This window comes from Calypte anna, chromosome 14 (assembly GCF_003957555.1).
Source record: "Calypte anna isolate BGI_N300 chromosome 14, bCalAnn1_v1.p, whole genome shotgun sequence".
Classification (NCBI taxonomy): domain Eukaryota; kingdom Metazoa; phylum Chordata; class Aves; order Apodiformes; family Trochilidae; genus Calypte; species Calypte anna.
Genome location: NC_044260.1, coordinates 8,612,808 through 8,627,869, shown reverse-complemented (window position 1 = coordinate 8,627,869; position 15,062 = coordinate 8,612,808). Strand labels below are relative to the sequence as shown.

The following is a 15,062-nucleotide window of genomic DNA, read 5'->3' as shown; positions in this document are numbered from 1 at the left end:
GATTGTCTTGAAACCTGTAAGAGCCATGTGTGAACTGTTTTCTGCTGAAAACTAAAGAGTCTTAACTGAATTATTCTTTTCCTTCTTGATTTGTAAGTGGTCTAGAATACAGCATTTAAAGTGTAGGGGTCTACCTATGCTAGTATCTTTAAAAAAGCATGTCCCAGATTAAGAACAGCCCTCTATCAGCTGAACCTCATATTGTACTCAGGAGGAAACAGCAAGAGCTTTTCCCATTAATTTAGCTTCAAATTATAGCCTCCAATGAAAAGGCAAATGTAGCACTAAAATTGCAGGTTAACATCTTTGTGTAGAAGAAAGGGACAAGGCTTCTTCTCCAGGCCATTGTTGTCTTGCATGTAGTTAAAATTTTCAAGCTAGCATGCTAGGCCTATATTACTTAGTTATGGTGTGTGTACAGGAACAAGAAGCAAGTCTAATGCTTCCTATAAAGCTGAAGAATTTGGACTTCATTATTTGTAATTTATCTCAGGAAGCAGATTTACAGTAGCTTTTTTCCTCCTAGGCAATTTAAGTGCTTAAAAATTTCAGAAGGCAAAGGATGCTGTGTATTAAGTTGTATGAAATGGGTCAATGGCCTCAAGGCATATGTACCTATCTTAAGAGTTAGAATATGTAAGCTTCTCTTGGTGACTCAGTGCTGTTTCTTTTTCCTTTCCTGCTCCCTCTCCCCATCCCAACCCCTTAAGGCCCAGAGCTCCCCATTTAACACATCTTTTACAGTTCCTATAGCTGAAGTGTAGCACAGAGCAGGACGTGGAAAGGATGTCCTTTTAAGGACTTTCCCATTGCTATCTGAAAACTTAAAAACTGACCAGTCATCTCCCTTCTCCATATCAACATCTGATTTTGTAGGAAAGACAAACTTGTACTAGCACAGTTAAACCAAGAGTTATCTACAAGACTCGTTAACTGAATTCTGTAGTTGACTATCTGATGACTAAAATGCCTTTTTTACAGCAGGCTGTTAACATATACCCTAATTGCTAAGTACACAAACTAAGTTGCTAAGTACTACAAACAGGGGTTGTAGGAAAAATTCATAATAGTTGCACTTCAGCCAGTTTTAATAAGTAACACTTCTGCAGTTTCAGCATGCAGACCTACAGAAGAAAAGAGCCTGCTCTACTGCCATTTCAAACTCCTGGAAACTTTCTGGACTATCCCTTAGGGTTCAGTATCCATCATTAATTCCCAGGTTGTAATCCATCAATACGGCAGTTTCCTTGCAGTAGCTACATAGAGAACTCAGTTCTAGCAGCCAAAACCTTATCCTAACTGCAACTAAAGAAAATTGCTTCATTTCTTCTAGCTCCTGTGTTTCCTCCCTCAACATGTTATTGAAAGCTTGTACTTTCTTTATGAAGAACATAATTGCATCACTCCCAAGAAACTTAAAAGAGTAGGAGTCTGACTTTATGGCTGCCCACTCACGTTAGCAGCAGAAACAAGCTTTAATTGCAGATTTGGTTTTGGAAGTCTGGAATCCCATCTTGTGATTCAGGAGTACACTTGCATGTTACATACAGTTGCATCATGTTTTTCCTATATGCTGGGGAACACAGAGCAAAAAGCTTTTGGCAGCCTATTTACAGTTCAAAGCTGTGAAATAGTTCACATTACAGTAGTAGATCCATCAAAATAGGCTCAGCTAAACATTCAAGTCACAAATAATGCTAGTAGTCTCTTCACACCAGTATATCCCTGTGTCCATTGCCGGCAATGGACATTGCACCAGGTGAGTCAGTTCCTGTCCAAGAGGAATTAGGTGCAAAGTGCAACTTCTCAGTGCATGCAGTTGCAAAGAAAGCTTAATCCTCACCAGTGTTTTCTGATGAGTAGTAACCAGGGTCTTCACAGTATTGAGATTCATCTGTGGGTTACACACATCACAAGTGAAGTTCATACACAGGTGTTGTTCCAGGTTAGCTGTGTACTTCGGTGCCATTCGGAGTTAGCTTAGTTTTCCTCTCTACACAGGGTCCTTTAGCAGAGTACTGCACCAGAAGGAATGGCTCTTTTGTTTCTCCTTCACCCACAATGCTCTCCTCATCTTCAGACTGGCTGATCCTCTGCAGACGCAGGTAACACCAGCAGCCCAGTATCAAGGCACCAAGAGCCGCAATAGCAATCAAAATAACAATAACAGTCACCACTCCAGTGGTGGGGCTGTGATCCATAATAGACATGGCCACTCTTTCAGATTGTCTGACTTCTTTAAGGAGAGTATTCTGTCCTCAGGATCAGGCTTGCTGCATCTTCAAACTCCTGCAGGGATAAAAATAGACACTCATGAAGTTGGGCAGTGTTACCATACTCAGCAGTATTATATTTATGGTTTGTATCCTTCAAAATGGGACTTGACTCTCTTGAATTCAGTGCTCTGAGCTTCTTGCACTACTACAGTTCTTACTAATTTCAAGCTATTTCTTGAAGAACCTGCCTTTGAAGATGCAGGTCAGGTTTCTACAAGATAACACAAGTGAAAGCTAAACTTGACATGCTTGTCAATGTTGCACATGGTCAGCTTTCAAAGAGGTAAGAATTTTAATAGGACAACAGAAAATGAGACAAGATACAAACACAGACTGTATGGAAGTTACAAGTTTAATATAAAGATTTAAACTGATACAGATGCAAAATCAAAGGTGAGTTCTCAAATCCATGAAAAGCTTAATTGCTGTCTTTAGTTTTCCTAAGGGAATCCTATAGAAACAGTGCATTTGAGAATCAGAAGTCTGGTCCTTTTTAAAATTTTACAAACATCCGTCTTAGATGCTAACAGTTTCAGGACTGGTAAGATAACTGCAAAACTAATGAATTACCCTAAGCCTGTCCACAGCAGTGGTCTGTTTAGAAGGGCTGACTACATGGTAGTTAACTGTTTATTCACTGTCATGTTAAAAAGAATAGATGTTGCTTTATAGCTCGACCTGTTTATGAAAAATGGATATATTTGAGACTAACAAAACACAAAGGGAAGATCATTACTTAAAGCTTCTGTTCCTCTTAGTGGCTTTCAAATCACAAAGGCAAGGTAGTGTGTCAGGGCTGCAGATGAAATGGAAGCAGGCAGCAGGCAGGAAAATGGCTCCAAGACTTCCCTTGTTTTTCCTTTCTTTGAGTTTTGGCAAAGTAAGAGATGTATAGGCAATGTCTTTGCTAATTCCATATTCGCAGCACCATTTAAGGAGTCATGAGCTTTGCCTCAAATTCCAGAGTTACTGTTTACAAAGTTGGTATGCTTTGTTTCTCCTCTTCAACTGGGACATAAGATATTAATTATATTTTTATTTTCCTTAATACTCTAGCTCTTTAATGAGACAGAAATTCATGGAAGACCTCAGAAGAGACCTGAGCCAGTCCTACCCAGGAATATATCTAACCTCTGCACTGCTGCAGGAATCAGGTTAGGGCTCAGTACTACAGTTCCAGGTACAAGAGACACAGTCCCTAGTGGTTCTAAAGTCAGCTGCAAGTGCAAAACAACTGCATTTCAGCTGTCATGTGGTGACTAAAAGCCCTCACATTAAGCCCTCTTACACTGATGGCACAATTGCTAGCAGCAATGACAGCCTACTAGCACTGTTTCTCTACAGCCATTTGGTGCAGTACATAACTGTTTAGTTCTAACGTCAGGTTATCACCTAGCAAATAGCTCTTGATCCTGGAAACCAGCATTGCAAATGCTGCCCTCTGCCAGACTTAAAGGGAGTAGACTGTATCAGCTATCTAAGGTATGCAGCTTTTCTGTGGCTAATTAGTTATGGAAAACTTAGCATTCAAGCAACTGATAGAAACACTAGAATGAAAACAATACCTAACAGCATTGGCTGGAACAACAATTATTTCCACATGAGGTGTAGTAGAACCTTATACTCAATCAGGAATGACTTCTCAAGCTTTACAACAAAGTAAACCATACAGTTAGTATTTTACAGAAGACAGTAAGATGAAGAGTAGGAAGCAGTCACAGCAACACAATTTTAAGAGTAGGCAGACCACCTCAGCTGCATTGCAAGTGGAATAGGTTTACGCTGGTACTGCCTCTCAGGCAGAACCAGCAGGTTTCTAGAATTAAGACAGCATTTGCTTCAGAGGCAACTGCATGGCTGGAAAACCATCTGTTGCACACCAGGTTTGTATTTGTTAGTATCAAATCCACATGGAGCTCCAGTCAAAGGTCTGATAGGGTAATTTCTGGCATCCCCTTATCAAAAGTAACATGCTGTGTATATACTGTGTCATAGCTTAAATTCACACAAACCCTTTGAAAAATAGGACAGATTTAACAAATGGAGATCACTTTGCTTGAGATATTTAAAATCTTAAGTATCTTAAAATATTAGAAAAATTGATGAGACTGCAACATTAAGTTTGTTGATTTAAAAAAAAGCAAAAAAAAAAACTAACAACAAACCAACATTTTTTGTTCACACATTCAAGGAAGTTCTCCAAATGTGTGGTTTGGGTTTTTATAATGGCTTTGCTTTGTCTAACAGCAGCTAAATAGCACCCATACATTTCTGATAGTTAAGCAGTTTTTATACTTGGCTCAAGTCTTCAGACTACAAGTACTCAAAAATTCACATACCTGCACCAAGTAGCTCAAGAGCTCTGATTTGGAGTCCTCTCCTCAGTTTCAGAATCAGATTAGAAAAGTGAAGGTCTCACTGGTTTTGGATCTTGTCTGGCAAGTCTTCTTCACTCCTCCCCTGTGGAGAGGGATCACAGTGGTCTCTAGATGTTCTGCATACCGAGTCCGTTTTGCTCTTGGCTTTCCAGTTACACAATGACATCTAACCATTAGCTTCTGGCACAGGAGGTCAGGGAAAGAGGATCCAATACTGTTTCATCTACTTGCTAATTAAGGCCAGAAAGTTTTAGAAGTTGCTCCGAGTTCCTCAGGTCTATTCAAAAGCAACATCTACTGAGAGATGCCTACACCTGCCTTTACGTCCGGAAGAGCCAGAGAGGACGGTACACTGCGGCTGCTCACAGGAAGGAGCAAGATACATTTTGAGTAACTCATCGCCCATTAACTCCCAGGACTGTCAACGCTACGGCCAATCTGGACCTACAATGAAGCACGTACCGAACTTCTCGCTCCCAGCTTGCGGCGCCGAGAGGCAGGAACGAGCCCCGCCGGCCGAGAGGAGCCGGGAAGGGTCCGCGCCCGCCCGCGCTGCCGCTGACAAGGCGTGAGGCATCGCCTTGTGACTGCAGCACAGCAGCTGCAGCTGCGCCGGGAGAAGGGGGCCGAGCCCCCAGTGAGTGGCGGGGGCCGCTCAGGAGGACGGGGCAGAGCCATCACCCGGGCCGGCTCCACCAGGACAGCCCAGAACCACCCCTAGAGACCGGTGTGAGGCCTGCGGAGTGACAAGCCCCGCTCGGGAGTATAGCAGGGCCGGGGCAGATCCCACCGATGCTCGGCCCCAGACCCCTCCCCGCCGGGCCGCGGCAGACACAAAGGCAGAGGCCGCCTCCACCCCGGCGGCGCCCGGGAAGGGGCAGGCCGGGCCTTGGGACACACACGCACACAAACGCACAATTAGGCCGCCTCTCCGCTGTTCCCGAGGCTCCAGCCCCTGCCCAGGACCCTCCCCGAGATGCGACCTGCTACCGCCTCTCCGACCACCTCCCCGGCTCACAGCATGGCCAGCCTGACCCGCACCCGCGCTCTCGAGCTCCGAAGGGCGCCCAGCCGAGCCTGAGCCTCCCCCACCCTCCTGCCGTGACCGATCCCCCCGTGCCGCCCGCTCCAGGCACTCACAGTCCGTTACGGTCCCCGCACACTCCTTCGCGACGCCACGGCGGGGCCCAGGGCTCCTTCCTTATATCGGGGGCCGGGCGGCCCCGGGCGGCGGCCAATCAGCGCCCGGCGGGCTGGGCAACAGCTGATGGGCGGAGCGGAGGCGGCAGCTCGGCCCTGCCCTCCTCTCTTCTCCCGTTCGGTGATAGCGGCGGCAGACGGCTGCTCCGGCCCGGGAGTGTTTGGTCGGTCATGGGGAGCCATTCAGCAGGCCTCGAGGATGGCGAAGTTGAGGGTAAAGGCTGCCCTCAGGACGTTGCCGCCGCTGCCCTGGCCGCTTCAGCCCTGCCCGCTTCAGCCCTGCCCGGCGGTGAGGCGAGGGCCTGAGGGAGCAGCTGCAGGGGGGGAAGACGTCGCCCGCTCTGGGCAGCCCCGCAAACACCTCTGCGAAGGGACCGAGGGTGCCAGAGGTGTCTGTTTCGGCCTCAGCGCTCCTCCCAGCCTCTGCAGTTCTCCATGCAGCAATACGACAAGAACGCCGGACCCGCCGAGGCCGTCCCGGAGCCGCCGTGGTGCTCGGTGAGCACTGACAGCCACCGGCCGGCCCAGGCCGGGCCTGCCTGCTGGGGGTTCGGTGAGACAGGCCCCTGTCTGTCGCTGTCATCCATCTCGCAGTGCCCTAGGATGGTCGCAGTCACGGTGTGTCCTTTATATTTAGAAATAGGGTCCTGGTGATGCAGTAACTATTTAAATGCATTAGAAAATGACTCGATATGGGGTTTCTTCAGCTGAAGTTGGTCAATACTGTTTCCAGAGAGGGAAAAGATGACAGCTGCAAGTCCTCTGATGTGATCTAGTAGCCAACAGAACAGTCCCCAGCTTGTTTGAGGTTCTTCTTAAGGGATTTCTGGCAAATGGAGTTCTCAGGTAAAAGACTGACAGAGGATCAAGGTCAGAAGTCACTATGTCTTACACAAACACCTGTTTTACAATATAGATGCTGGTTTATATCATGCACAGTCTTCTAAGTAGTAAAAGTAATTTTTCCTTGCTTTAACACAGTGTCCAGTCCTAGGTGCAATGTCTCTTTCCCTTCTTACTCAGCAATAAGCTAAACATGGCCCAGTACACAGAAAGATGCCTCACCTCCCCTGCTTCCTCTTGAAGCCATCCAGACACAAGTCATCCTTTGCCAGGAAGCTGAAACAAACCTCACACATTTTGGTGTCTCAGGAGGCTTTCCTAAGATGAGAAGAGGACTGCTCCTGAATCCTACCCAGCCAGTTTGCAGCATTAGCAGAGAAGCTGTCTCATAGTACAGACTGGCCTAAGCACACCATCTTGTAGTTTGGTTTAATCACAAATATATGGAATATATATGGAATATATATGTATCTCAGGCATGGAATACCTGAGATACCATGGCCAGTAAGGGCCATTTTAGAAAAGTTATTGTTTAATGTAAAATTAACATTTTGTTTAAGCTTTGGATCTCATGAATGTATCACAATATCAGTTTCTATTGTCTTTATGCATCAGCCACTGTAGAAGAGATGATCAAGTACTACTAAACACATCTTTAAAAGTTCAGAATTGGTTTTGAAAGGAAGTGGAACATTGGCATTGACACTGGGTTACTTTCACTATTAGTAACTAATTGTCTGAATTGCCTGGCAAAGCAATATTGGCTGTGGCAGTAACTTATCCCTCTGTCAAGTGAACAGATACAGAAGTAAGCTTTGGGGCAATATTTTAATAAGATGTCTAAATCCCATTTAGGTATCTTAATCTTTACAGAGGTGCCTATTTTACTTATGTAACCATGGGTGTAGTGAGAAGGCTCATGCCCTTTTGTACAAACAGCACAAAAGCAATTATAACAGAGCTGACTGGTAAAAGCCATCCAGTAATAGAGCAGTCTTTAGAGAAGACCAGCAATCTCTACTGGCATAATTTGAAAACCCTTTTTCATTTGAGAAACTTTTTAATAGTGATTTTATAACTCCTGCTTAGTCAGTTGCAGAGAAAAAAGCAAGTTCATTCACATCAGTTTATCTTTACAAATGGGCTGCTTGACCTTCACAGGCTTATAGGATGGAAAGTTTCCAGTCTTAGGTGGAGAATGTACAGGGCTGTTAAACCATCAGAATTGCTTAACAACTTCTGTTTTTCCACCTTCACCTATGAATACCTAAGGTTTACAGCAGGGAGAAGGCTCTAGTGGCCTCTGATCATCACAGCATCAAAAAAATCCACCAGGAGCTTGTGAAGCATACTGACAGATTCAATTAAAGCAATCAAGCAAAACGTTCTTCATCATATGCTTATTGACTTCCCTGGAAATTATCTGCAGAAGAATTTTGAGGGCATTTGTGATCATAGTCAAGGTCATCCTTATCTCTGCTGGAACTTCTCTGACCTGATAGTTACCAGCAATGTTGATTTTAAGATTTACTTATTACAGATATTCTTTGGTTTCTCTTTGGGGACTATACCAGAACCAGAGAAATTCGTGACAAAATTAAGATTTGCCTCTATTTTATTTTGTTAGAGAGAAATAATGTCCCTTGTTGATTGACATTACACACTCCTTGTCTTTCAAAAGCTTTCAGATAGCTAACGTGTTTCCTCTGTTAGTTACCCCCTATGTCCTTTAAGTATATTCTTTGTATATCCATTAACTTTAAATTTTGAATGGTTACTGCCAGTATTTGTTCCTGTAATTAGGGGCATACCTCGTGTTACTTCTGAATTGGTAACTAGTAAAATAAAAACTTGCTTTGTCCATTCCTACTTGGAAAGAACACATATGCAACAGCTATATATTGCACCTATAATACATGTTCAATTTTCTGTTGTTTTGTGGCACTACTTGCTGCAAAAAGTGTTCAGAAATTGTCTTTGCACCCTAAAAAGTGTATCCAGGGAAGAGAGTAGTCCACACAGAACATTTCCTTATGTCTAATTTAACTGTTCTGCATTTCTAGAGAGGGGTTTTAAAGAGGACAAATGCCACTGTCTCTGTTCAAGGAAGTGAAAGTAACAGCCTGCACCTTTACTGGCAGGCCCACTGGAGAGCACGTGTCACAGAGAAAAGGGGACCAAGCTGAAACTCTCCAGCAACTTGGGAGGAAAATTTTATCTTTTCTTACTTCCCCTGAAAGAAAGGAATGAGAAATTATTAATCCATCTGTGCACATGGAGAGGAATGGAAGTTAATGAAGACTCTGTCCAGGTCAAATTTGAATTTTTAAAATTTTTATAAAATGCATGTGGTAATGCTAAAGCAAGACTTGCTTCTTCTACCAAGGCATGCTGTACATGCCCCAGAAGCTCTTCTTGCATTCTTCTGATGTGAAGTTTCCCATAGACTCGTGCTTGAGAAAACATCTGTTGGTTTTTGTCATGGGTGAAGCTGAGATCTCCTCAGCTCCAGCTGTTGGCTAGAAGTCTGAGGGGTTTTTTTTGCCTGTCAGCTGTTTGACATGCAGCATATTGGTTGCTCTCTGGCGTATTACAGAGTTGACTGTTTATGTTGCCTTGCTGTATCCAAACTTGGGGTATTTTTTTCATGCCTACAAAGCTAAAGCTACAGAATAATGTAACAGTGCAGCTTTAGTGCATTAGACAGCAAATGGATAAGCCCTGAGACCCAATGTATTTGTCCATATCGAAGGAAGTAATGAAATTATCGGACTGGTTCCACTTATATGAATGTTTTAATTTTTCATCACATTCAGATAATGTGGTGTGTTTGCAAACCAGTGACAAGAGAAGGAAGGCCATTGATAGGCCTGAGAATAAGAGAATTGCATGTTTGATTTTAAAGTGTTCAGCAACCATTACAGAGTTACATCACTGGTTATCCTATGAAGTTCTGAATATCCATTTTTAGTTATGTATATAAATTTCTGTGTCCATGCTGCACGTTACAATAATTTTGCTATGACTTTTGAACTGTAAAAGCATTTGGAAGGTTGGTGTGAGAATAGACTCACTGTGCATCTGAACAGTAGAATCAATTCACTTCAGCATCAATTCCCCCTTTAGGAATACCCACCTCACATGTTTTAAAAGAAAACCCTCGAAACATAGCTCTCAAGTGACAGTGGTAATGGCTGTGATGAATTCTGTAATTCTCATTAGTGTTGTAAGTGGTATGACATAGTGACAGACTGTGAGTCTAGGCCAGGAAAAAAAGATTGTTTAAAACACATTTGACCATAAGCTTAGCTTCAGGTTTCTGAAGGCTGAAGCCCTTTTTGGCATAGAACCTAGCTTGGGACAAGAGGTATTCCTGCTTGCATGCCTTGCCTTCTGCCTTGAAAGAGCAGTGGCAATATTTATCATACTGACACAGAAGTGTCTTCTGTTTCTTTTCTGCACTGATCTCCTGTTTACTTGCAACACTTCAAAATGTGCAAAAGGAGAAATCCGTTATCTTTTGCTATATTTAAACATAATTGTTACATGCTAGGAGGGCTGGCTTTTTGTCTGAAGATGATGAGCAAGGTACAAGGAGAGAGGGGTGATGCACTGTACTTACAAACTTGCAAATCTTTAGAGGAGAGGGGGCTTGAACACAAAGGAATTAAAGGTGTTAAACCTGCATGGTCAGCAGTGAACAAGAAGTGTCCATTTGTGCTTGTCTGTTTTGCAATTACAATTTTACCTCCTTGTTTCATGAGCTAAAATGCTTATTTGAGCAGTGTCAACTCCTCCTAAGTTCAGGAGGGCAGAGTTATGAGTGTCTGTGATCCAGGCCTATAATCTGTGGGCAAGGAGCAGAACAGCCTTTTCTTTAGTGGCCTAGCTGTCGCATTGACTCAGCTTTGAGCATTCTGGTTTTATAAATCTTTCTGTTGAGAAATTCAGGTTAAGTTGTGCATGTTGACAGTTCAGTATTAAATTGATTTTAATCATGTTTTTGTTTTGAAAAGCTCTAGTTTAGAAAATCCTTTATTGCAGTAGAATTAATGCACTGGTAAAGCTGTTCTCCACAAAACAGTTTACAGTAACTGTCAGCATCAAATGTTTTCTAGGCATGACATTTGCTGCTTAGCAACCATGCTAGGGTAATCTTGCTGCAAGTCATCCATGTGTGCAGTCCTGTCAGATAAAGGGACTTCACTGCAGGATTACCCACCAGTCATTAGGCATTACTGACAAGGTATCTTTTTTACAATACAAAGTGCCTTGCATATTCCCCTGGGTGAATGCACAAGAGTTCAAAACAGCACTGCATTTTTTCTGTAAAAGACACAGTATTCCTTATGGTGAGGTCCCCAGCCAGCAGTTAGTCCCTGGAAGGCAACTTTTGTAGGAAATATTTGAACTTTTTTCTTCAACTATATTTAAGAATTCCAAAACTGAAAATGTTCTTCGAAGCTGATATTGCTGTAGCCAGATAAACTGCATATCTACAGATATGTTGTATTAATAGCCTGAATTTCTTTTCAGTGTTTTATTCAGATTACAAATATATATATATATATTAGTGCAGAATGCCTCCAGCCCATTGGTGTTCATGTGTATATTTCAAACATGCATTTTAGTTGACTATGAATATTGAAGAAATAGAGGAAAAAATTAAATTAATAGTTTTGATGGAGTTGATACTCCAGCCTCTCATGATGCAGAAAGGCCTGAAATGCTTTCTGTATTTCCTCTGGTATATGACTAATGTGTTATTTTTTAAATGTCTAGTGGAATGTGATTTACTAGATAAGATCAGCAGCTGTAACTGACATATACATTGTACTTCTATGGATGACAGGAATGAATTGTTGGTAGTGGGTCATAACACTAGAGAATATGAGTGTGATCTACAGACCAGGGAGTTCAGAGGGTTAAAAAAAAAATCTGTATTATATGGCTCTTGAGCCATTCAATCACTATTTAGATTTACTTAAAGCAAGCAAAACCAAGAATTGTTTGGAAAAGACATCAGTGCATTACATAGAGACATAAGGGAATCCAGTGATTTTACCTTTAGCTTGTAGCAGAGCAGACTCCAATAGCCAGTTCCAAAAAGGTGACATTACAGATTATCACAGACCCAATACAGCACTCAGACCAGGCTTCCAGCTGATTTCAAGGCTCTTAGAAAGCCTCCTAGACACAACTTCCTTTTTACAGTGCTGAGCAGAAATGTAAACAGATCATTATAGAGAGACCTGTTTCTAACTCCTACATTAATACAAAAAAGCCTTGTAAAGGAAATCTGACATCCAGAGTGTCACCTGTGGATATCCATAGTGTAGATGTGCTAAGAATAAGAAGGTGTTTGTCCTGTGATGGGAAGATGCCAGCCAAGGCAGTGATAGGGATGTCCCCCACAACTAGGCCTACTGAATCTAACTTTCTATTACTGTCCTTTATGCTCAAGCTCTCTTGTCTTCTGCAGTTAACTGCATCCTCCTGTCTCTTGTGCTTATGGGGGTTTGGAGTGCAGAGGTTCCAGCCCCAGTCCTCTTCTGACAGTATTGTCAGGCTGTATCAAGTGCTTCCAAGCATTCCCTCTTGCCATTAGAATCAGCTTGTCTAGGTGAGGGTGCTCAGGAAAATTAAATGTGCAAACTTACTGAGCATTAGTTTGTTTCTGCTTAAAGGTGTATCCTTAGGGATATGTCAAAGGTGCAATGGAATCATGCAATTTAACAGCCTCAAAGGTTTAAGTAGGACATGTCCCTCTTTGTCCTTTGAAACCAGGTATAAACTGGAAGAAAAGGGAACAGAGTGGTGAGTGAGAACATGGATCAACCTTCCAGATTGCCTGACTTGGAGAGAATGAATTGTTCAGTTGCACTGACACGAAAATTATGTGTTATTTTCTTAGAGCTACAATGTTCACTTGGCAACCTTTTCCTGCTTTACATTTCTAACCGTGATGACTCCTCCTTAACCTTAGAGAAAAAAGGCACTTGTTGATCTTGAACAGGGACTGCTGCTCACTGTATATTGATATGTACATATTGCAACAGCTTCTGCATTTCATGTCACATTCAGCCATGTTCCATCCTATTGCTCAAAGTCCAAGGAGATTACATTACATGCAAATACGTGGTCTTAAGTAACTTTATAGTAATAATCCTAAGTCACCAGCTTTTCTTTGTGTCTCTCAACAAGTTTCCCAAAATAAATTGATGAAATCAAAGTCTTCTGATATGTTACTGTAGACATTAGTAATATTAGCATGCAGGTTGGTCTTCTGGATGTCATGTTGCTTTTTCATGCTGAATGGAAATATCTGAATAAGATGTGTATTTGGTACAGTATTTTTCACTCAGCTGCATATTTGCTTACCTTAGCTAGTCTATTTTTAGTTAATCTATGTGAACACACAAAACCTCAGCTTCTTTATGCATGACTTTCCTGGTAGTTACAGCTTCCTGTACCTATTTGCTTTAAAAATCCATTTATAAAAGTATAGTTAAATATATTACCTATGCATATGCGGAGTGCATTTGGCAATTACATGGTTTTAAATTGCTCTACTGCATTATGGATAGCTGCTGTCTATGTCATTTCTATAGACCTGTTCAAGGTTATCAATGCTATTTATTATCTACAGTTAGTCATCTGCTAGCAATGTTAAATAGTTGAATAGAAACACAGAATTTACTATAAAATACAAGTTCATTAAATATTTTAATTTGCTCAGCTGAAAGACTAATACAATTATTCAATTATATAGCTGCCAAGCCTACACATGAGAGAACTGCTACAGGATCTTGTCACTGAATTTTCTGGAAAATGGGACTGTAACTCAGTGATTATAGAAAGGGTTTTAAATACATATGAATATCACTTTGTGTGCATATCCTGTGTGCTAGTTTGTCCAGACTTCCATTTTACTGAATTAAGCAAATAAAACAATGACTGCTATATTTGACTAAAAATTGAGATGCCCAAAAGCAGAGTTTAAGTCATGAGGCATATGGACATTTTCTGTATTTGGAATAAGAATGTGACTGATGCCATGGTTTTCTGATATATGAAGAGTCATTTGTTACTATGTGGCAATTAAATAACTCTTCCATAATGCTTCACTATTAGAGCACATAAAATTAATTCATTGTTAATTTGGGAATATAATTTTCATAGCTTTAAAACCCAGGATATTTATAATACCCTCTGCATGTGAGCATGAAATGTATTGGTAATTAATATTTCTGTTTCAAGATACTAGATTCACGTATGTTTATATTCATCAAGGGCCTTTATTCATCTTTTAATACCCTGTTCTCTGGGGAGGAGACAGCAAAATGATGTCAGAAAGTACCAAATGAGTGAAGCAGGTTGACACTGTTTCTCATTATGATTTTATTAAATACAGCAGAACTGTGTAGCCATAGGTACAATTCATCAGAGAGCACTACTGCTAGCTCTTTTTTTTCCTTTCTGAAGTGATTATTTCTTTTACTTCCTTCAGGAAAGTAGTGCTGACAAGCTTAATAGATTTGGCTGCAGTTTAGAGACAAACAAGGTTAAAAATCCAAAATGAGGGGTTTTATAAAAGGAAACTGAAATGTAAATTAATGTCATGTTCTGAAATACCCTTTTTCTAATGTCTCTCCTGAGGAGTGTCATACTGAAAGCAGATCCCCATTTGTCTGTGATAGTGTCTGGTGTAAGATATGTGACTCTCTGTAAATAGGCTTTTCAGCATGCATCATAAGTGGAGGGAAAAGCAAATACACTGCATATGCAAAACATACAATGCTCTTAGTAAGATGTTTCCACTGCATGTAAATTTTGGACGTGTGAACCTGTGTTAAATTTTAAGCATTTCTTTCATAGCAATCACCCAAAGAAGATATTAGACCAAAACCTTTCTGGTAGAAAGAGTAAATTCTGATAGCTTTGTACTATTGATGGAAATTTACAGGTAAGTTGCAGATGGAAAAAAAATAAGTGCCAACTGTTTATTAAAAACCCCAAAACCTCAGCTGATTATTTTCAACATATGAAACAGATAATGCTTAGACAATATGAACATCCCTGACTGTCCATATTAACTTTGAAATTCCACACAGCTACTCAGGGGACTTACTGCTAGGGAAATTAATTACATATATATCTGTAGCCAAACAGAGTATTAATCCAAACTTAGATAAATAATAAAACTTAAAAGTGCTAAATGAATGGTTTGTAAGCTACTGTGCAAATGCAAAATTTGCACAATCAATTGTTTTTTACATCATGATTACATGATTTTTTACATCACTTAAATCAATTGTTTTTTACAGAAATAATATTAGTGCTTTAAGTTAAATATTTTAGAAAT

The 15,062-nt window shown here is 41.3% G+C and overlaps 2 protein-coding genes across 4 annotated transcripts in view; one reads left to right on the top strand and one right to left on the bottom strand.

The window, feature by feature from the left end:
- Positions 1-3: 3 nt before the first annotated feature.
- Positions 4-5,877, bottom strand: SNN (stannin). Of its 3 annotated transcripts, none has more exons than XM_030460116.1 (3): positions 5,795-5,877; positions 4,616-4,736; positions 4-2,289 (listed from the first exon to the last, which is right to left on the bottom strand). In XM_030460116.1, exon 3 carries the CDS (start codon positions 2,208-2,210, stop codon positions 1,947-1,949), a length of 264 nt encoding a protein of 87 aa, XP_030315976.1. In that variant the 5' UTR covers positions 2,211-2,289; positions 4,616-4,736; positions 5,795-5,877; the 3' UTR covers positions 4-1,946. The 3 variants fall into 3 exon arrangements, with proteins under 3 accessions (XP_030315976.1, XP_030315977.1, XP_030315978.1); XM_030460117.1 differs by lacking the exon at positions 5,795-5,877 and adding an exon at positions 5,117-5,193; XM_030460118.1 differs by lacking the exon at positions 4,616-4,736.
- A 22-nt stretch (positions 5,878-5,899) lies between these two features.
- The window catches only part of LITAF (lipopolysaccharide induced TNF factor), a 32,236-nt gene continuing 23,073 nt past the window's right edge, over positions 5,900-15,062 (top strand). The window contains exon 1 of the transcript XR_003988190.1: positions 5,900-6,352. The gene's annotated coding sequence lies outside the window, so the exon portion shown is untranslated. The remainder of the gene's footprint in view (positions 6,353-15,062) is intronic.

Bases quoted from the DNA above. Each gene is read 5' to 3' on its own strand.
- SNN (XM_030460116.1), bottom strand. From the start codon at position 2,210: ATGTCTATTATGGATCACAGCCCCACCACTGGAGTGGTGACTGTTATT.